We start from the raw sequence: 23813 nt of genomic DNA on the forward strand, positions 1-23813 counted from the left end.
AACAATCTTAAGAGGAAACAGTAGCGATCAAAAGGTAGTCAAAACGCGTTCCAAGATTCCGGCTGTAATTTTGAATATTTTTTCGAGATATTTGGCACACTTATTTGTAATATAATAAAGAATGGCGGTACAGAGCCAAATTTAAAAAATATATTAATATGTGGAAATTACTCTGTAATTAAATACAATATTAAAAAAACGAGCCTGTACCACCATTAAGAAGAACAAAAAAATACACTTTCTTCAAATAAACTTTTTTATCCGATGCCTAGATTTTGTGTCATTTGGAACTACTAAATTTTTTTATTTAATTAGTAGTTCCAAAATGACACAAAATCTAGGCATCGGATAAAAAAGTTTATTTGAAGAAAGTGTATTTTTTTGTTCTTCTTAATGGCGGTACAGGCTCGTTTTTTTAATATTGTATTTAATTACAGAGTAATTTCCACATATTAATATATTTTTCAAATTGGGCTCTGTACCGCCATTCTTTATTATATTACGAATACGTGTGCCAAATATCTCGAAAAAATATTCAAAATTACAGCCGCAATCTTGGAACGCGTTTTGGCTACCTGTTGATCGCTACTGTATCACCTTAACTACGAATGTATTTGGATATCTCATCCAATATTAATAAATTAAGGATCAGTCTACATTAATATGTATTTTTTTTTAGAAAAATTTTTTGGATTGAATATTTTAACGGCCACCTAATAAAATTTCACGTAATTTTTGTTGCAATAAATTTTTGGCTTAAAGAATCACGAATAACTCACAAATTAAAGCACTTAGGTATAGGGAATGCTTAAGAAATAAAAAAGTACCGTAAAATATAATTTCATTACAATACTAAAATGTAGGGTATTCCGTAAACTCTGAAAACTCAGAAAATACTCATTCCGAGTTTCGACCAACCCTGTATACTAAAGTTAAAGATTTCGCTATACTATTAGTGTTTCACCATAGTAGACTGTGAATATTAAAAATCGTTTGAACATAAAAACAAATTTTGAAGTCAAATCACTACAATTCTACAGGGTGTGAATATTGCTACGAAATTAACAAAAAAAAAACGTAATTATCTTTTAAACTACCTCTTATAATATTATAAAACCCTATATTTTAAGAAAGAAAACATCAAGGAGAATCCAAAAATAACTTTTTTTCGTATCTTTTATAATAAACGAGTAATTGGACTTTGTCACACTAATGCCCCACCCTGTATAATAGACTAAAAATTTAATAACGCAGAAAACACAAAAAATCGCCGATATAACTTAATTAACCTATGAAATGCCAATAGTGTCGTAATTTCATAAATGTCATTAGTGTCAACATTTTATAACAGTGGAGTAAACTTGCCTGTGGTTGGATCAATTACAAACAAGCTTTACTTACTGCGCGGTAAATTTGAATTACCCCTCTTGGTTTAAAACCAAGTACAGACCATAGTAGTCCAATGTGTTTCAAATATGTACTTACATTGTAAAGGAATGATGGACAATAACAACACTGCTCCGGCTAAGGCTGTAGTACCAATATTATGATAAAGTAAATACATAACCACCAACATCTCTATAGGTGCCACATACGTATATTGGAAGTAAAAAATGGAGTTATCGAATCTGTCCACGTCATTAGACAGTAAATTAACCATTTGTCCAATAGTAGTTTCCGCCAAAGCGGACTTACTCAACCTCAATGCTTTCCTATAGATCAACGAGCAAACCGAAACTCTCATCTTCAGAGCCATCTGACTGTTGAGTAGGTTGAAGTTATGTGCCATGTTGTTGGTTATGAATGAGGTTATTATTATTAATAGTGCGTAGATATAGACATCGCTCTTGTCATCGTTGACCTGATTGGATTCGTAGACGTAAATTAGTTGAGTGATCATGAAAGGCTGTGATATTCTGAAATAGAAAAAAATTATTGATAATACTAATAGAGGTTGTAATAATTAAAGTACCCCGCACAAATCTTATGGAAATTAGGCCCCAGTGGATTTCGGACTTCATACTTTGGGAAAATACTCTTTGAAGCATCCTGATAAAAAGTTCTCCTTCTGGGCACAACTCAATCGTATGAAGAATTTTCAAGATATAGAGGCACAAACTCGGAAAATTATAAAATTTACTGGGTATTCCAATTCCCTGAGTTACTGGTTACCTGGCAACATGTAGAAGTTTGGATCAAGAAAAAGTACTAGCAGTCTAGGATTTTTTCCTGGCTATCCAATGGCGACCTTTACTTTGACCTTGACCTTCAACGGACGTCATCTTCTAGAGTTTCGAGGGTTTTCGGCATTAAATTGATATAAACAGAATACTCATGGGTTTTTGGGATCGCTAAACACGAATATGTCATCAGAATTGACCTACGGAGAACGTGGTGGCCAGGGCCACTACAAGGGACGTCTTCTTCTAGAGTTTCGATGATTTTCGGCATTAAATTGATGCAAATGAATTACTGGAGGGTTTTTTGAGGTCGCTAAACACGAATATGCCACCAGAACCGACTCCCAGAGCACCTGGTTTCCAAGGTCAATGAAAGGGGCTCCTGGAGTTTCGAGGATATTTGGTACTACATTAATGCACACGGATTAGTTATAGGTTTTTGGGGTTGCTGAACACGAATACGTGATCATTACAGACACAGCAGCACCTGGTGCTTAAGACAAGTTAGCTTCTGGAGTTTCAGAAAAATCAAATGGAGGAATCAAATGGATTACTCTTAGGTTTTTAATTCCAGCAGATAACCTGTCTTAGGCAACAGGTGCTCCTGTGTCTGTGCAGATCACGCATTTGTGTTCAGCAACCCCAAAAACCTATGACTAATCCGTTTGCACTAATGTTGTACCAAAGACCCTCGAAACTCCAGGAGCGCCTTTCATTGACCTTGGAAACCAGGTGCAACGGGAGTCTGTTCTGATGGCATATTCGTGTTTAGCGACATCAAAAAACCCTCCAGTAATTCATTTGCATCAATTTAATGCCGAAAACCATCGAAAGTCTAGAAGATGTCATACCTTGCAGTAGCCCTGGCCACCAAGTCCTCCGGAGGTCAATTCTGATGGCATATTCGTGTTTAGCGATCCCAAAAACCCATGAGTAATCTGTTTATATTAATTTAATGCCGAAAACCCTCGAAACTCCAGAAGATGACGCCCATTGAAGGTCAAGGTCAAAGTAAAGGTTACTATTGGATAGCCTGGAAAAAAGCCTAGGCTACTAGTACTTTTCCTTGATCCAGACTTCTACATGTTGCCAGATAACCAGTAACTCAGGGAATTGGAATACCCATTAAATCTTATAATTTTCCGAGTTTGTGCCTCTATATCTTGAAAATCCTTCATACGATTGAGTTATGCGCATGAGAACTTTTTATCAGGATGCTTCAAAGAGTATTTTCTCAAAGTATAAACAAAATCCACTGGGACCTAATTTTCATAAAGTTTGTGCGGGGTACTTTATCAAAACTATGAGTTTACAGTATTTACGGACAACCTAGAAGACCTACAAGTCCTCATGAACAAAATCACGTATTACAGTCAACAATATGGACACAATATAAACGTAAAGAAGACGAAGCTTATGATCATTAGCAAAAAAAAAAGAAAACAGAAGGTCAACTCTACATCAACCAAACCCCTGTAGAAAGAGTAAGGCACTACAACTACCTCGGCACCATAGTGCTCCGGACAAGGCTTCCGGGTCATCCGAATTTTTAACGTTTTGGTAAAATTCTAGTTTGAAATTTTGAATACATTATTTTTCTAAGAATTCACATCAAATTGAATTGGTGCCATGAAAAAAGTCGGCAATTTCTAGAATGCAATAAATACTAATACCACATCCAAAACGAATGCATTTTATATCGAGGTATTATAGTTCTACGAAAACTCAAACAGTGGACTTTTTTCGTTTCAGTATTTTAATTCTCTGGTATTTTGGATAAAAGGCTTAAGCCAGAATTTCACAACAATAATATTTTGATGTTTTGACATGCTAATAAAAAGAGCCGATTTTTTTGGCCCAGAAGAGCCAAAGCCCTTTATCCCAAACATCAGAGAATAACTGTCTTCTGAAAAGACGATTCAAAACCAATAACTATCATGGATGCACACAATAAAATGATTTTAAAGTTTTATATTTAAAAAAAATGGCCCGATTTTCATTGAAAAGTCCCGGATTTCAGGTATTTTTTCAGCCTTGTCCCAAATTCGACTGAATTGGAGTTGGTCACACTAATAATAAATGAAGAATGGACCAACAACCAAGAGATAAGAGCGCGCATCGGAAAAGCTAGATCAATCTTCAAGCGTATGGACGCGTTTTTCAAGAGCCACAACCTTTCTCTTGGTATAAATGCTGAAATGCTACGTCTTCTCTGTCCTTTTTTATGGTGTTGAATCCTGAACCTTGAACGAAGACATGTGCCGAAAGTTGGAAGCATTTGAGATGTGGCTATATCGGTGAATTATTAAAATCCCATGGACTGATCGGGTCACAAATGAAGAGGTCCTTAGAAGATTGGGGAAGAACCGAGAGGCACTAACCACCATCAAATCTCGAAAGTTGGAATACTTTGGACACATTATGCGAAATGAATCCAGATATTGTATTCCAATATCTGGAATACAACAAACCGGCATACATATAATTCGTGGACCTTAAGAAAGCATTTGACAGGGTCACATTAAAGGACGTTATCCATTTGTTATACTCGAGAGAGGTACCTCTAGGAATAATTAAAACGATCGAAAACATCTACCAGAACAACACAATAAAAGTAAAAGTGGAAGATGAACTAACTGACCCAATTGAAGCCGGTAATGGGATAAGACAGGGGGACTCCTTGAGTCCTTTATTGTTCAACCTGATCATGGACGAAATAATAAAAAAGTAAGAACTAAAAAAGGATACCAAATGGGAGAAAAACAACTTAAAATAATCTGCTATGCGGACGATGCAATACTAATTTCTCAAAAAGATGATTTACAACGTATGCTGCACCAATTCAACATAACCGCCAGAAAATTTAACATGTTAATTTCCTCACAAAAGATAAAATGCAACGATGGAACGACAACTTACTAGAGCCACGTTGAAAAAACAGACAGAGTCATGTCTACACAAAAAGAAGAAGGAGAAGAAGAAGAAGAAGAAGAAGAATCAAGATATGCCCTCCTACAAGCGATCCTGCACGGAAAAATATTTGGAAAGCGAGGTCCAGGAAGAAGAAGAACATCCTAGTTAAAGAACCTCATAACCTGGTTCAACACAACATCTGTGCAGCTTTTCCGAGTTGCTGCAGATAAAGTGAAGAATGCCATGATGATCGCCAACATTCGTCACGGATAGGCACATCAAGAAGAAGAAGATGAATTCACATGCATTATGGACCAACCATTATCTAATAATAACATTATGGAATGATGAGATGAAGCAGGGCCCCCGCTACCATATGTGCAAAGTGTGCAATGCACACGGGCGCCATCCTTTAGGGGCGCCAAAACCCAGAGTCTAAAATTGAAAAAAAAATGTGTAAAAAAACAATTAACTTTAAAACAGAAGTTGAAAGATTAAATTAATAGAATTAGGTATAAATACTCTCAAGAATAATCTCTAGAGATCCAATAAGGTCCAAGCTGGAAGTGTACAGCAAAATAATCCAGCAAAAAAGAAGTATAAGCTACCTGAGAAAACTGATGCACAGATGCAGAAGCGGAAGTTGCCCAACAAATAAACAAAGCCAACAGAATAGCAGGATGTCTTAAATACACTATGTGGCGCAACACACATCTACGGACAAAAACAAAGGCCAAGATTTATAGGACAGTAGTTAGGCCAATTATGACTTACACTGCGGAAACAAGACCGGACACCACAAGAACAAAAAGACTGATGGAAACGTGTGAAATGAAAATAGTCCTAGATATCACAGAAAAACCAATATGGGACAGACAACGTAGCACAGACCTCAGGCAAAGCTGTAATACAGATAACATAAATGATTCGACACTGAAAAGAAAAAAAGAATGGTATAGCTATATAAGCAGAATGGGAGAAGGAAGACTGGTAAAGATAGCACGAGATAGATCACCAAACGGCTGAAGGAGTGTAGGAAGGCCAAGGAAGAGACGGAGTGATAACCTGGGTATCTGATGAGGAGGCATTCGAAGATGGAACAGGCACAGGCATGAGCCTATTAATTAAGTAGGAAGAAGAAGAAGAAGAAGAAGAAGAAGCAGAAGAAGAAGAAGAAGAAGAAGAAGAAGAAGGTATAAATACACACGAAACATATTTATATTAAGTAACAGCGATCTTTTAAAACGTTGTTTTGTTCTTGAAGAATGACTGAGAGATCAGGAGAATACGGATATAGACTCCGATCATTTATTTTGAAATTAAAGCGTTAAAGTTATTTTCATTACTTGATGATACTGACCCCTTAAATATTTTACATAGTCCATTGAAATGTTACATTTAGGGTTGCATTTCTTAGAGGAGTCAATTTTATTTTTTAATGTGTAGGGGGTTCAGTAGAGGCTTAAGTTCAAGTTTTGGGGTCGCTACCCTTGTCCCCCGGCCGCCATATTGGAAAAAGGGGTGCAAAAGGCTTTCACTATCTCCTAAACTAGCAATCCTACAGAAAATTTAATTGCACATAAAATGTAGCAAATTAAAATTTCTACGATTTTATATCTACTACTTTTTATCATCAAGTGACCAACAAAAAAGTTATAAACAAAAATAAGAGAAAATTTTGTAAGAAGTTTCTTTTGGAGGTTATAACTTTTTTTCCGTTCATTTCACAATAAAATAACATCATAACGATTTTGTAGAGGATTTTTCAATGAACAATGTTTACTATAAAGTTGTTTAATTTTATTTATTATCTAGGTTTTTTAGCGCTCCAAACTTGACCAGATTCTCTAATTCTCGTAGGAATACAATAAAAACAATATTTTTCTATATATATATTAGGCGAGCGGCATCAACCGTTAATGCCGACCACGAAAATCAAATTTAAGGTGAATGACCAATTTTGTTTTATTTTTATGTTTTGAGGTCGCTGAATCCGAATATGAAGTTTATTTTTATCTAAAGTTGGTGGAACATGTTCAAAAATCAAATTTTATACAAAAATGCCAAAAATCAATTTTGATGATTTTTCAAATTTACCTCGCTATATCTTTGGTCGCTGTAAATATTTCCTTTTGAAAATTTTACTGTGTCATCTCTGAAGTATGTAGACAACAATGAAATTTGTCCAAAATGTTTAAACACATTAAAAAAGTAGTTGTTAATTTTTAAACATTTTGTCATCATATTTCGTTAGTTTCATGTTTACTTAAAAAAGTTGAGTGACAAACTTTTTAGTTTATAATTTTAACCAACACAACAATAGAATATAATTCATGAAAAAGTTTTTTTGAAAATTTTAAGTCAAAATATACAATAGGAAAAAAGTTATGTTACTTCATAGACAAGCGGCACACTCCAAAAAACGCTTATATCTCGAGACCCTGACCACGATGTGGTGAATGGCTAATTTTGATCATACTTTATGATTTTGATATCAAAAATCATTTTTTGCTTTTCTTAAGAATTTTTCATTTTGCGGTTGCGTCATTTGTCTTCTGAACCGGCGAATTTGTCCTCATACAACTTCTTGGGCCTTTTCTATATATCTATGCTTCGGATTATAAGTTTTATAGTGGGGAGAAAGGTAAAAAACAGATTAATAATAGCATTGGAATGTTAAAATCATAATAAATTGTATGAATAAAAAATATATATAGATAGAAAAATAAGCCTAACTTTTGTTTTTATTGTATCCCTATGAGCATTCGAGAATCTGGTCAAGTTTGGAGCGCTGGGAAACCTATATAAATAAATAGAATTAAACAACTTTATAGTGGAAATTGTTCGGTGAAAAACCCTCTACAAAATTGCTATAATGTTATTTTATTTTAAAATGAACTGAAAAAAAGTTATAACCTCTAAAAGGAAACTTATTAAAAAATGTTTACACATTTTTGTTTATATCTTTTTTGTTGGTCACTTGATGATAAAAAGTAATAGAAACAAAATTGTAGAAAATTTAATTTGCTACATTTTGTTTAATTAGATTTTCCGTACGGTTGGTAGTTCACGAGCTATAGCGCAAAACCCCTTTGCACCCCATTTCCAAGATGGCGGCCGGGGGACAAGGGTGGTGATCCCAAAAACTTGAACTTAAGCTTCTACTGATCCTCCCTATACATTAAAGAAATAAAATTGACTCCTCTAACAAATGCAAGATATGGCTTAAAAATGTAACATTTTAATGGACTAACAATATATATTTGAAAACAATTTAATCTCAATCCTTTCAAACGTAAGCATTTCACTAAGAATTCTTTTGACATTGCCTAATCTGTAGCTTTTGACGAGCGATCTTTTTTCAGCAATGGAACAAGACATTTTTGATGGTATAAATTTTAGCGATGTAATTAATGAATTTGCAACAGAAAAATCTCGGAAAATATAGCTACTACAATAATTAATAGCTATTGATAGAATGAAATAAGGCGATACCGTGTAATTTTCAGGGTCACCACCGAATTGTTTTTAGGCGGTTTTTCGCAAAAGACTCAAAAACTAAGTATTTTATCGAAAAATATTGTTATCAAAAATGTAGCTTATAAAAAAACGAAAAAAATAGTATATTATTCCTGAAATCTATAGACCTAGTAAAACCAAAATTGAAGCTCATGAATATTACGTTCTTATTCGTCAAATTTCAAATCGAATATTTCTATGTGAAATATCCTAAAAATGAAGCACTTTTCAGGGAAAACTCATTAAAACTTATTACGACTTCTAAAGTTTATTTTTTTGCCTTATTTCAAGCACCTTCCAAAATACCTACCTTCAAAGAAATAAATAAAGAAACATGAACCAAAATTCCTTAAGGGGCGCCAAAATCATGTTTTGCACACAGGCGCCAGTAGCTCTTACGGGGGCCCTGAGATGAAGTTCTGCGAAGAAATGTAACAGAGCAGATATTTCAAAAGGCTAGACAAATACAGCATAGGCAAAAAACACAGACAGAGGCTTATAACGGACTGTGTATGGAATAATATAAAATTAACTTTGACAAACCTAACAGATGAAATACTAGGACAAAAAAGAGAACAACAAAAAAATGGTTTGATCACAATTGTCGTCTTCTTCTTCTTTAGCGAAGGTTGGCGATTACTTCTGCTTCTTCTTCTTCTTCTTCTTCTTTAAGTGCCGTCTCTTAATCGGAAGTTGGATATCATCATCACTATCCTTACTCCATATACCGCTGCTCTAAAGAGTTCTATAGAACTGTATTTAAACCAGTCCCTTAAATTCTTCAACCATGACACTCAGGGCCCCCGTAACCGGGCGTGCAACGCGTGCGACGCACGCGGGCGCAGCCCTAAAAGGGTGCCAAACCGAAGGTTTGGCAAATAAGGAATATTGATTTTACCGAGATATTCATTTTTTATACAATTTTAATTTTACATTTTTAACGAACATTTGGAGAAATTTCAAAAAAAATTGTTTATTAATGAAAAAATAATTAGGATCTTATTTTATATTTGGTGTCAATAATTTACTACTGTATTTACTATTGTATTTTTTTAAAACGGTATAATAAGGGAATACCTATTTTGCAGTACTTATCCGTAAATCGTAAAAATTTGTTTAGAGGTCAAAACTTGTTGGGTTGTAATATTCTGTCCAGATTTGAAACTTTCGTGGATTTTTGAAATTAAAATAATTTCATAAAAATTTGGCATTGGGGTTTTTTTGAGACGAGGAATTCAAATTTTGAAAAATAAATTTTAATGGTGGATAGCTTCGGTTTTGGGTTAAATAGATTTTTTAATAATTTATTAGAAACACCCAATTTGATAAATAGTACATGCTATAAAAAGGAGTAGATAGTAATATAAGAATAATATGTACCATTGTATTTATTTCTAAACTACCGTTTTTAAAATTCTGATAGCAAGTAGACATAAAGCAAGTGCTTTACTATTAAATATCCAATCATTTAGATTTATTTATAGAGATCATAATGATTATTTGGTATCATGTTTATTCCAGCATTAAAGTATGTCAAAACTATTTAAAGAATCTAGTTGATCATTTTAACCCTGGAAGCTCACACTTGTGTGTGAGATATCGCGACACTTAACTGCATGTAGCTTGCACAGCTGCATTTCAATGGTAATGCTGCTTTATGTAAATTCAGTCTCTAGTCTGCCAAGGGCGGGTGTGTAGTTGCGGTCTCATTTGAGCAATATTTCCAATCACGAGAATTTATTGAATACAGGCTAGGGTATGTAGCACCCATGTGTGAGGTTTGCGATCAAGTGTGCGTTCAAGTTAATGACCTAACAACACAACATCCCACAAATTTAGTAAAGAAAACTAGGTGTTCTGCAAAGGCAAAGATGGAAAAGCAAAGCGTCCATGCTCGGCTTGCTATAAAGCATAATTCATGGAGCATAGAGCCACACTGTCTTATGAATGTAGTTACTAAAATGAGTGAAACTGAAATACCTGGCTAAGAATTAATATGAGTTCTATAATCAAAAGGTGTTATATTTTAGTCAGAAAGACCATTTTGTTGTTAAATTAAATTAAAATATTTTGAATTATGTTTTCGGTTTTTTAGAAAATGTGTTTTAATTATTTCTAGGTATTTTTAATATTTTGTTCTTTTGTGTTACTACAATTAATAGAGAGAAAATAAAATTATTGATATTTAATTATTCGTATGTATTCAATAGTGATTAGAGAGTCTCTGGAAATCATAAAATATTTACTTTTTTTTATTTCTTCACAAAAAATCATTGGGTATCTGACACCCAAGTGTGCGGTTTATGTAAAAAAATAGGTGTGATCTTCCAGGGTTAAAAAGTGCAGTCTCCCCCTTCTGTGATTCCCGGTGCTAAAGTATAAGGCGCCCGCCTGCAGTGCAGCATCACTTGCAGGCCCGTTATCGCCGGCCCTGTGTGGCTCAATGGTAAGAGACCCGACCTTTGAGTTAATGGGTTGTGAGTTATGAATCCCAGCTGAGAATCAAATTTTTCTTTAATAAAAATCAGTTAATAGAAATAATTTCTATCCTTGTGGGATCGGTGAAGGGAGACGTTTGGATGCAATTAGCGTCTCTTTGCAAAGACAATGAAATAAACTTTACTAGATAACAAGACATTTACTCAACACACACACTACACAATTACACTATAATCTGAATGTGAAATCAACTGTATCATGCCAATGGCCAAAAAAGTTACAGAGATGAAAATGTTGTTGAGGAAATAATTGCACAAGTGGGAAAATTGGCAGCTGATGAACAAGGTTTTCCTTCGTTAAATATCGTGAAACGAAAATATAACCCAACATTTTTCGATTATGAACATAGAAACGAGACATTTCAGGATCCAAAAACCGCGTTTAAAATATTATTTTTTTTTTTTAGAATAATTGATCAAATTCATTGAATAGTAGATTTGATACGATGTCTTATTATGATAATGTTTTTGGTTTTTTCAGTGATATTTTTACATTAAGTGACCATGATATTTTAAAACATTGTCTTGCTCTTCAACAAAAGATAACTGATCCAGTAAAGACTAAAGACGGAAGCAAAAGGAAATATTGATGCAACTAATTTATTTAGCGGGATAAAAGCTTTATAATTAGGTATTTTTGATTACCTAACTTATCAGATCCACTTATATTCTTCAATATATATTTGAAAATAATCTAACTTCATCTTTACCAAATATCACTGTTTCATACAGAATTATCCTCACTTTACCGGTGTCTGTTGCTTCTGGTGAGCGATCATTAAAATTAAAGTTAATTAAAAATGGTTTGAGCTGTACTATGGTACAGGAAAGATTATCTGGTTTGGTAATATTAACCATCGAGCAAGAGCTCGTCAATAAAATTGACTTTAAAGATATTAGGTATAAACGAATTTGCTGCCGTCAAATTTAGAAAAACACCCATTTAATTCAATTTAGATTTAAGATATCGATTTCTAGATTTAAAGGCGTAGGCGCAAAATTTGGCGCCAATGTGTTTTAATGCATTCATTTTTTTCGAATTCTGAAATTACTAATATGTAAGAAATTTTTGAAATATTTAAACGCAGAATGAAAGATTGTATTATTAGCGAGGGCCGAAAGTCCCTGAGGACTTCTATAATGTTTATTTTATTAAACTACATGGATAAAAAAAATGAAAATTTAGCGTAATTTTTAATTTCAAATATCTCATTCAAAAGAACTTTTTAGTCATTTTAAGGGACTTCGGCCCTCGGTAATAATGTAATCTTTCATTCTGCGTTAAAATTTTTCAAAAATTCTTACATATCAGTTTTCTCAGGATTCGAAAAAAAAATGAATGCATTTAATACACGTTGACCCAAAATTTTACGTATACGCCCTTAACTAATATACATATTAAAGTTTTATTTGTTTTTTGCCATTATCAGTAAATTAGTTACAAAAAAAAATAAAATTTGAGTTCTTGCAATTTCTGTTGTAAAAGGAGTAAAAAATAAAAAATTATAGATTTATTTCATATTTGGATATATGTAGGTAGAGTTAAAGGGCGCCAAAATATATCCAGCACGCGGGCGCCACTCAGCCTTGCGTTGGCTCTGATGACACTCTCCTTCTTCCGGTTCTTCCAATACTCTTTCCGCCTCTTATTTTTCCCTATATTATCAGTCTTAGCATTTCATATCGCTGTTCTCTCATTACGTGTCCCAGATATTGTAACTTTCTTATTTTTATTGTGTTTATTATTTCGCATTCTTTTCCCATTTCTCGCAATACTTCCGTGTTCGTTTCCTTCTGTGTCCATGCTATTCTAAGCATCCTTCTGTAACACCACATTTCAAATGACTGTAGCTTATTTATATGTTCTTGCTTCAATGTCCAGCTTTCTTTCATGACTTCTGCAAAGTAGAACAATTTTATGAAATCCATAAAAAACAAACATGGCTAGAAGGGAGACGCTACAATATCCCTCGCACAACAACAGTGAAAAATATAAACAGACATGAACAGAGACAAGAAAACTAACGAAAAGGAAAAAGGAGGAGTACCAGAAATAAATAATCAGAGATAAAAGCAAGTCGGAAGAACAACCAAGTAAGACAATCCTTTAAAGAAGTCTCAGAGTGTAACGGGTACGAAAGTCACTAACGTTTTAGAAACCCTAATATTATTTTTGTTCCACCCTATATGCAAATTCCGTTTCAGGAATTCTGCCGTTTATTGCGTGGAATTCGATCATCTGTGATTCTTTTTCGTTTCTCATAATATTGGATCGATCATCAGATATTGTGCTGTTTATCTAACTTTTCGCAGGGATTTGGCGTGGATAAGTACCTCGAGTTGTTTACTATACTGAGAATAGCGGTTTTAATTCAAAGAGGTTTAATGATTTTTCGAGACGAGAGTCTGAATTTTTGTTGATAAGTGGTGCTCATTAAGCTCAGATTACTGCGGCTACCGATTTTGAGACTGTGGGGAATGTTTATCTTATAACGATAAGAGCTATGAGTTTGTCAACAAGTCGCAAGTGTCTTTTTTCTGAGTAAGCTAATTTGATGGGAAAAGTTCTGTCCAAGGTGACGCTAAACCCATGAGTTGGTAAATCTTTGATTGGCTGGGAAATATAGATGGCATAGAAAAAGAGGATTTGCGAGTTTAGAGGGTGTGGCTAAACATATGTCTAAGTGACTTCTTATTTGTCGAGATTCTAATTAAAGAAGTGTCTTAAGTCTGTAATTGGTCATTGAATTGTTGATGGGGAAATTTTTTGCTTCGGAAATTGCAATATAAGTCTAAAATTTCAAAAATAAAAAATATGCTATAACTTTTGCGAGAATGGCCTTAAGACTTTCATATTGCAAGAAAAGTTGAGTCAAACATTCTATATAACGCACAAAAAATTTTAAGACGATTCGTCTACTAGTTTAAATTTTATTCAATTTGATTATCGCAAAGAGCTTTTTTTTCGCAATGTTATTGTTCAGGAAATAATAATGACATAGCAATTCTGTGTAAACCACATGCAAGAAGAATCGTTATATTTTCAACGTCTTGAAAAAAAATCATTAAAAAGGCGTTTTTATCACTCCGAAAAAAGTTTAGTAAAATATAGTCATTTTTAGCTTAAAAACCATTTGAATAGCTTTGTTAATATTGACTATAGACTAAATCTACTTTAGGATTTTAAAAGCTGGTATTTTTACACGAATTTTCAGAACAAAACTTTTTGCCTAGAGTAATTAGGGTCAAAGTTAGCCACCTTTATTATTTAATTCGCAGTTATTTCTATATACATTAAATTCTCCTGTAACAGTGTTAGTTACCATACTACTCCGAAACGGCTTGGCCGATTTTTATGAAATTTTACACGTATATCCTATAGGACGAAGAAGAGGTTCTAATCTATTTTTTATACCCATAAATTATAAGGGGGGTTGCCCCCCTGACATTTTTTTTTTTATTTTTTCAGACAAAATTAGCTACCTTAATTTTATATGATGTAGAAATAAAAAAGACATACAACCCTTAATTTTCACTCTTTCATCACCAACCCCTATTTGTTAACAGCCATTGATATATTTACATCTATAAAATTCTCCTGTCATAGTGTTACTTTCCATACTCCTCCGAGACCGCTTGACCGATTTTTATGAAATTATATATGTATATTCGGTAGGTCTTAAAATCGGTCGTAATCTATTTTTCATATCTCTGAGTGATAAGAGGAGTTCCTTCCAACATTTTGTAATGTTAGGTGGGGATGTGTATACATAACGTACTCTATAAGACTACGAGTACATACAAATTAAAAAAATTATGATCAAAATCCATCAACAAGCTCCGGCGATATTATTCGCAGCATATGTTTGCAGAATCAGTTTCATTTTTTCATCTGTCCCCGAAAAAAAACAACTATGAAAATGAGCATAATTTTCTATATCCCTAACTTTTGACGAGCAGCTTATAACTTATTTTACTTTAGTTTCTGATATAGTGACGTTACAAATGCTGGCCATGTTCATAGACTCCCTAATAACCGCCTTACCAGTTAATCTGGGAGGAAGCTCACACAGCAAAAAGGCCCTTAGGATGCCCACGAATACGTTGAAGAGAAAACATACAGGGTTGCGAGAAAGTCTGGCAACACGGTAATTTATCGGAAACTGCTAAAACGATTTTTATGGATTTTGGTAGGTGAGTTTCTTTTAATGCAGCCGATATCATAGTGGTAATTACATTGTTGTCAAATCGTCCGTTTTTCTGGAAATCTACTGTTCAATTTTCACATGCAAAAAATATTCTTATATTTTTTACTGCATTAAATTTCTTATTACAACCCTTAACTTTAAATAAGTACAAGGCCAACCCTGTCCTCTACAGTACCATTCATCCCTTCCTAATCTTACCCTCTCTCTACAGCCTAACCCTACAGACAGACATTTTTGCGATTAAGGACTCTCTCTTTACCTACACCGGCCAAAGGGTGAGCTTCTCTCTGCTCGCTCTCTCTCATCACCACCGGTTCCACGGAAAAGTCGGTACCGCTCTTCTCTTCATTCTGGACGACCCAGCCTTTCTTTTGGGCTAAAACGAAATAAGCAGTACGTGTTACGTTACGTGACGAACATTAATTCGCAAGTGCGGTAATCAAAACTCAATTCGTTTTGACCGCGGATCTAGTGATTTACAACATTGCACAACCTGGTAAGACTCTCAATATAAATATTAATATTGTGTGTGTAAAACCTTATACCTTATCCTTTATACTTAAACCTGAACCAGTAAATCCTCATATACCACACCCTCTGAAAGTATATTCATACTGTCACATATGTACAAGAATCGTACATCTACTGAACTTTCTTATTTCAAATTGAACACTCTATATATTTTTTAAGTTATGGAATCGTTAAGGGATACTTACTATTTTTCACATGATATTCCCTATACCTAAATGCCATAATTTCGGAGTTATTGCTACATTTATTTAAAAAAATTAAAAATTTATAAAAATGAATTTTTTCGGCCCGGCTAGATATTATTTTTGGTTATTTAGATCATTGGGAACAAACATGGTCTTTTGTAATTTTTCTCTAAAATTATACGTTTTCGAGTTAAACAATTTAAAACTGAAAAAAAAAACGAAAAATGACGATTTTCAAGGTTCAAAAACACAAGTAAAAAAATAATTTTTTAAATTGCAAACTACTTAAATTCAAGATCAAACCTTCTTCTATCAGACACCTATAAGAATTTTTGGCAAGTTTTATTCTAAAATATTGTTTTTTTAATTATTAATAAAGCGCATACGAGAGAAAGGGCTGCATTAACAACTAAATAAAAAAATATGAAAAATTTTTTTTAAGAAACGCTTTTCTTTAGTTACCAGTGACTAAAATTAAAAATATAAAAAAATCAACTAGAAAGCAAAAAATAAAAAAAATTGAAAAAATCTAACACATTCGTCAAAGAAAAGCGTGGCGCGTCTGCATCGAATAAACGGTTTTTTTTTTAAATTTTTTGCTTTCTAGTTGATTTTTTTATAATATTTTTAATTTTAGTCACTCGTAACTAAAGAAAAGCGTTTCTTAAAAAAAATTTTTCATATTTTTTATTTTTCACTTTTTAGTCTTACACTTTTGAAACATTAAAATACTTATATATAGTCATGTTTATTAAAATAAGTATAAAACATATGATGTACAAACATGAAAAGTAGTCGGAATCGGCAAAAAGTTGAAACTTTATTGTATATTTATGAAGCATAACGTAAGCAATTAACGTAAAAAGTGAAATTATGTATAGTTCATATAATTAGCTACAATCCGTAAATCAAGTTTCTACATTGTAATAAACAAGAGAATTTAAGCATTTTCCATTAAAATCGTTTTTTTTATTTAAACAATAATTATTAAACATAAAAAAAACTTTATTGACTATTCGTGTATTGTTCCCGCGAATGCATGTGTCTGCAAATTTTCATTCATTTGCATTGAAGAAAAGGCAGTCAAATTAACGTCTAAAGATTTGACGCAAACTATTGAACTAAATAAAAGCGTTTAAAAAAGCGTTTAAAAAATAATACTTAGTTTAAAATTGCTTATAGGTAGCTGATAAAATAAAGCTTAAACTTGAATTTAAGCACTTCGTAGTTTCAAAAATAATATTTTTTACTTGTGTCCGTCTGTGGTAGACGGAAGAAGAGGGCCAGGTCGAAGAAGAACGTCATGGCTTAAAAACCTGAGAGAATGGTATAACAGATCCTCTGCATCCCTTTTCCGAGCTGCCGTTAACAAAATTGCTATAGCCAATTTGATAGCCAACGTTCGATAATCGAGCACGGCACATGAAGAAGAAGAAGTTTTTGAACCTAGAAAATCGTTATTTTTCGATTTTTTAAGTTTTAGATTGTTTATAACTCGGAAACTATTAACTTTAGAGGAAACTTACAAAAGACCTTTTTTGTTCACAATAATCCAATGAACCTAAAATAATGTGTACCTGGGCCGAAAAAATTGATTTTTATAAATTGTTTAAAATTTTTTTTTAATCAATGTAATCAAATAATCCCTTGGAAATTCCAAAACACAAAAAATATACAGGGTGTTCTATTTGAAATAAGAAAGTTCATTAGATTTCCAGAAAAACGGAAAATTTGACAACAATGTAATTACCACTATAATATCGGGCGTATTAAAAGACCCTCACCCACCAAAATCCATAAAAATATTTTTCTAGCGGTTTCCGAGAAATTACCGTGTTGCCAGACTTTTTCGCAATCCTGTATGGTCAGATTTAAGTAAATGACCCAACTATCATGGACGACCACTCGAGATGGAAGCTAGTTGTGCAGTAAGCCAAGACCCACCCACGGTTATAGTGCTATGAGAAGAAGAAGTGTAGTTTCTGTGAGTAAAACAGAGACCTAGTGTAAAAAGTAATTCGTGGAGAATTTCATGCTTGTACAAAGATCCGATGGAAAAACTGTAAAAAATGAATTACCTGATAGTTTCAGAAATAATGATAATGCAATTCAACATTATCCATTCTGGTATGAACCGTTTAGCTATGGCTTTAATAACAGAAGGCTTCCTTTTGGTCAATTGTTTATTCCATATCTTCTCAAACTGATCCCCAAGATCTCCTGAGTCGTGACTTTCACGATGTTGGTACATATCATCTTCAGTCAGTTCCTTATTGTATCCTTTCTTGAAAAGAGGTATCAACCACCTAAAATAGATAGTATTCAATATATTAGGTGCAATTAATGGGTTCTTCTTGTAAATAAGTGATACACAATATGGAAAATTAAAATTAAATTTTAGACCATTAACTAAGAATCTTCTAACGATGTCCATAATTAAGCTGTTTTTACTCCCCATTGCTGATACGGTAAAGTAAACTCAAAGTAGTGCAGTCACTGAAGGTTTTCACCTCCGATTTCGTTGAACCTCCATCGACTTTCATAAAAATTGGTTAGTAATTAGAGGATACCTCAAGAAACAAAGGTGACATGATGCCATCTTGCGCTTTTACCCTGGGGTGCATGCCACCCCTTCTCGGGGGTGAAAATTATTATATTAAAAATAATACCATAAGTCGATAGAGGGACAAATTATGAGCAAAATTTGTTATATAAAGTTATTAAAATAAATCAACACTTTTTGAGTTATTAAAGACCAAAAATTTTATTTTTTCGTAAAAAATGCATGTTTTAAATCAGTTTTTCACGTATGAATCAAAAACTATAAGCTTTTACAAAAAAGTTATTAATACTGAAATTAAAGATAATAAACAATTGAATACATTCCTCACATAAAGAACTAAACTAATGTTAGTTCAAAGTGAGTTAGTTCAAAGTACTTCAGAATACCTATCAAATGAGCTTCAGAGTAAGGTAATAGCGTCAAAATTAAGCAAGTTGTGATGAAAATAAAAGAACCGTTTCGAATTTTTTAGGAAAAAGTGAAAAATAAAACATACGTCATTTTCACAAAAATTAAAATTTATAGTAATCCTTACAAGAACTTCTTTATATTATCATAAGTAATGTTTTCGAGAATTTTGACCGGTTTAGAATGCATATTTTTGAAAAAAAGGTGTAATTTAAAAAAATCATAATTTTTAAAATTATTGTAATTCTCATATTCTTTTAATAATAACTCCAAAAATACTCAGTAGGTATACGTAAAAAATTATATATAACCAAACTTAAGCTTTTTCTGTATCAAATATTATACCTGTTTTACTATTTCTATAGGGTTAAAAATAACCGAGATAGAAACGTTTAAATTTTAAATTTTGCTGTGGGAACCATGCAACCGGGGCCATTTAACCTTTTATTTTTAAAAAAGTAAGGGATTTAAAAGATTAGGTTTAACGTTCTTAAATAGCACTTGGAATTAGCTTTCAAACAGTTTTTAGATGAACCTGATATCGTAAACACGAACGAAGTTATTAAATAAAACAAAACAATAACATTTTTTGGAAAAATTTTTAAAAGATAAATTTTGAAAAAATTTTGGAGCATACATTTTAACGCTGTCAACATGTTCGGGGGCTCATTTGATAGATATTTTTAAGTACTTTGACAAATGTTTAATAAGTGTATGTTATAAAATGCATCAATTTCCCGTTATTTCAGCTTGAATACTTGAGTTTTTTACTCGCCGCAAAAAATATACATTCAATTACCTATAATTCACTTTAAGTTAATATTAAAAGGTTTTTCGAGTAAGTGGTTTATTTAATTTTTTATTAGCTTCAATTTTGATAATAATAACTTTTTCATAAAAACTCACAGTTTTTGAGTTATCGATGAAAAATCGGTTAAAAACATGCATCTTTCTCAAGAAAAATTAAAATCTTTGATCTTTAATAACTCAAAAAATTTTGATTTATTTTAATAACTTTATATAACAAATTTTGCTTAGAATTTGTCCCTTTATCGAATTATGGGGTTATTTTCAATAAAATAATTTTCACCACCGAGAAGGGGTGGCATCCACTCCCAGGGTAAAAGCGCAAGTTGGCACCATGTCACCTTTGTTCCTTGAGATATCCTCTAAACACTCACCAATTTTCATGCAAATCGACGGAGGTTCAACGAAATCGGAGGTAATAGCTCATATCCACCTTCAGTGACTCCACTAAAGTGCAAAATAGTAATCACTGACATTATTTGAAATTCAACACTAATTTTTCACAGAAATCTATGCCCACCAATATATACGTATAAGAAATGATTGATCACAAACACAGGTTTATTACAGAAAGAGATTAACCGTAGATGTGACCTAGCAAAAGTTGAGGTTGATTCACTTACTGACCTACGGATATGAATCTTGGACCCTGAGACTATCGGAAAGAAGGAAAATAGGCGCCACTGAAATGTTCTCTTGGAGGCGAATGTTACGAATTCCTTGGACCGACCGTAGGACAAATAATTCAATTTTAAGAGAGCTAAAAGTTAGCCAACGACTCTCCAGTAAAGTCTATCTACAACTATTAAAATACTTTGGACATGTTACGAGAGCAAACAGAGAAAGCATGGAAAGACTCATTATATAAGGAAAAGTGAAAGGCCGGAAATTGCGAGGAAGATCCCCAACAAGATGGATCAATCAAATTACAGGAATGTGCAAAAGACCTATGCATGACACGTATGAAGATGTCATAAATCTGAGGGCAACTAAAAGATGCCTTCAAGGGGGGTATTGTCACCATCATTATGGAACATAGTTGTCGATGACCTGATTCATGAGCTAAGCTCCCAAGGAATCTGGGTCCAGAGTTTCGCAGACGATATTGTAATAGTGACTAGAAGAAAATTTCCCGGCAGAGTTGCGGATCAAATGCGACATGCCCTTCATTATATACTTAGAAAACTATTGTCTGAAAGACAACATATCCTTGAACTCATTCAAAACTAATCTGGTAGCCTTTACAAATAAGAGGAAGCTTACTGGACTGATAGCTGAAATCATTTGGAGAGGTACTGGAAAGAAGCAATGAGGTTAAGTATCTAGGGGTAACACTGGATCCGAAATGCAATTGGAATACTCACGTTAACAATATAACCAATAAGACTAAGTGACCCTCTTAGAACTGCATGACAAGTTGTAGGTAGAACCTGGGGATTTAAACCAAAGGAAATCTGTTGGTTATACACATCAGTGATACGAACGACAAATACTTAGGGTTCAGTACTTTGGTGGAGAAAGACAGCTTTGCAATCTTGTGTGACCACTCCCACCACCCTACAGAGACAAGCGCTTCTAAGTATAAGAGGAGCTTTGAATAGTACAGGAACGGCTTCATTAGAGGATATCACAGGTCTCCGTCGGCTGGAGTTATTTATTTCAGCGGTAGCCTTTATGACCAACCTGAGACTCAAAGCAAACAATAAATTGGAGAGGCCGAATTATGTATTGAATAGCAGGACAAACACTACTGAGACTGTATTTGAGGAATCCATCTTTATGATGAACTTCAGATATGATGACACCAGAACTAGTCTTTTCTGAGATTAAGATTAACGCAGTTATAGCATATAGAGAACAAAAAGTCCCAAATATTAATAGGAATATGAGCCACTGATTAATCTAAAACTGCTCGTGGTACTGCCTATGTCAATATACACCTGTGTTCCAGGCTGAAGTTTTTGTTATGGTGGCCTGCATTGATGAAGACCCTAAAGCTAAGAGAATCAACATTTACACAGATAGCCAAGCGGCTATTGTGTCAGTAAAGAACTTCTTTCTTCTTCTTCTTCTTATAATAGGCCTCTTGGACTGTTCCTTAGCGATTTTGAGCTTGTATTCGTAGCTGTGATGTTGACTGCCAGCTATCTCGCCAGCTTTTAAAGGGCCTTGCTATTGGTCTCTTGCCTGTTGGCTTTGAATCTCTGGCTATACGGGCTATTCTCTCGCTGTCCATTCTCGTCACATGCTGATTCCACTCTCGTCGTCTCTGTCTTCCCCACCGTACTATGTCTTGTATGTTACAGAGATCTCTTTTTCTGTCGTTCGGTATTCTGTCTCTCAGTATTTCCCAGTTATTGACCTCAGCGTTCTCATTTCTGATGTTCTCAGTATCCTCTTGGTTTCTGCTGTGTCACATCCTGTTTCTAACGCGTACGTCATGATTGGTCTTACACATGATTTGTATATGCGTACTTTCCCTTCCAGCCTCATATCTTTGTTTCTCCAGATGACATCCCTCAGACATCCTGACACGTAATTGGCTTTATTTGCTTGCTTTCGGACGCTCTCTTTAACATCTCCATATTTCGATCCCAGATATTGGAATCTCGAAACTTGTTCGATTAGTTCGTTGTTAATTACTAATTTGCATCTTATTGGTTCCCTTGACACTACCAGGGATTTTGTCTTGGCTGTTGATATTTTCATGTTGTAGTTCTTCGCCACTGTATTGAAAGTTTTTGCCATTCGCTGTAGGTTATCCTCGTTATCGGAGATTAAGATTGCGTCGTCAGCATAACAGAGGATTTTTATTTATTTTTCCGCCATCTTATATCCATTTCCAGTACCTTTAATGTTTTCTATGATTTTGTCCATGACTAAATTAAAAAGCAATGGGCTCGATCTATCCCCTTGTCTGATTCCCGAGTTGATTTCTACTTCCGATGTTAGTTCATTCTCAACTTTTATTCTGATTTTGTTCTTCGTATTAATGTCTTTAATTATCCTTATCATCTTGTTGGGCTGATTTATCTCGTTTAGCAATTTTAGCTCATCTTCCAATATTACACAATCGAAGGCCTTAGTCAGATCTATAAAGCACACAAATGCAGGTTTATTATATACCAGTGCTTTCTCAGCAATTTGTCTGGCTATGAATATGGCGTCTATTGTGGACCTATTTTTCCGAAAACCGTGTTGTTCCTCACTAATTGTGTATTCTTCATTTATTTTATTGGCAAGTATTTTTGTTAAGAGTTTTTAAGAGTTGTGCTCAGCAAGGTGATGGTACGGTAGTTGCTAGGGTCTTTGATGTTTCCTATCTTGTGTATAGGTATTGTTATACTCGTCCTCCACTAGTTTGGTACACGCTGGCTACATATTATTTCTTGAAAGAGGATCTCTATGTTTTCAATTAAGGTTTCTCCTCCGTATTTCAGAAGTTCATTTGGTATCCCATCGGGTCCTGGTGCTTTTCTGTTTTTTAATTTACGTATGTTATTCCTTATTTCTTCTTTTGTGATTTCTAGTTTTGTGTCTATGTTGGATTCGTTTTCATTTCCTGTTTATTCATCTTCTTCAGGTATTATAGTATCTTCCTTATATAGTTCTTCTATATAGGCGGTCCATTGTTCTGCTTCTATTTTATTTAAACTTCTATATTCGTTAATGCGTTTTTTCCTATTTTTTATTATTTTCCAAACTTTTCTTTGAGCCCCATACAAATCGTGTTCCATTTCTTTGGTAAAGCGTGTCCAATATTTCCTTTTTATATTTCTTATCTTAGAATTGATGTTATTTCTTGTGTCTCTGTATTGTTGGTAATTGTTTGGTGTTTTGTTAGTGCAGTATTGTAGGTATGATTTCCTCTTCTCATACACAGATCTCTTATTTCAGTATTGAACCAGGGCTTTGATATTTTTGTTGCATTCAGGTTAATTTTTCTGACCCCTATGTTTTCCTTTGCGGCTTGTAATATATTATATTCTATTTTTGCCCAT

General features: G+C 33.6%; 1 protein-coding gene across 1 annotated transcript in view; it reads right to left on the reverse strand.

The window, feature by feature from the left end:
• The window catches only part of LOC114330913 (ATP-binding cassette sub-family C member 4-like), a 113654-nt gene that overhangs the window by 78568 nt on the left and 11273 nt on the right, over positions 1–23813 (reverse strand). The window contains exons 3-4 of the mRNA XM_028280351.2: positions 18113–18340; positions 1486–1916 (exon numbers count right to left, since the gene is read on the reverse strand). Of these exons, the coding sequence (XP_028136152.2) occupies positions 1486–1916; positions 18113–18340 (659 nt within the window). The remainder of the gene's footprint in view (positions 1–1485; positions 1917–18112; positions 18341–23813) is intronic.

Source organism: Diabrotica virgifera, chromosome 9 (assembly GCF_917563875.1).
Source record: "Diabrotica virgifera virgifera chromosome 9, PGI_DIABVI_V3a".
Lineage (NCBI taxonomy): Eukaryota > Metazoa > Arthropoda > Insecta > Coleoptera > Chrysomelidae > Diabrotica > Diabrotica virgifera.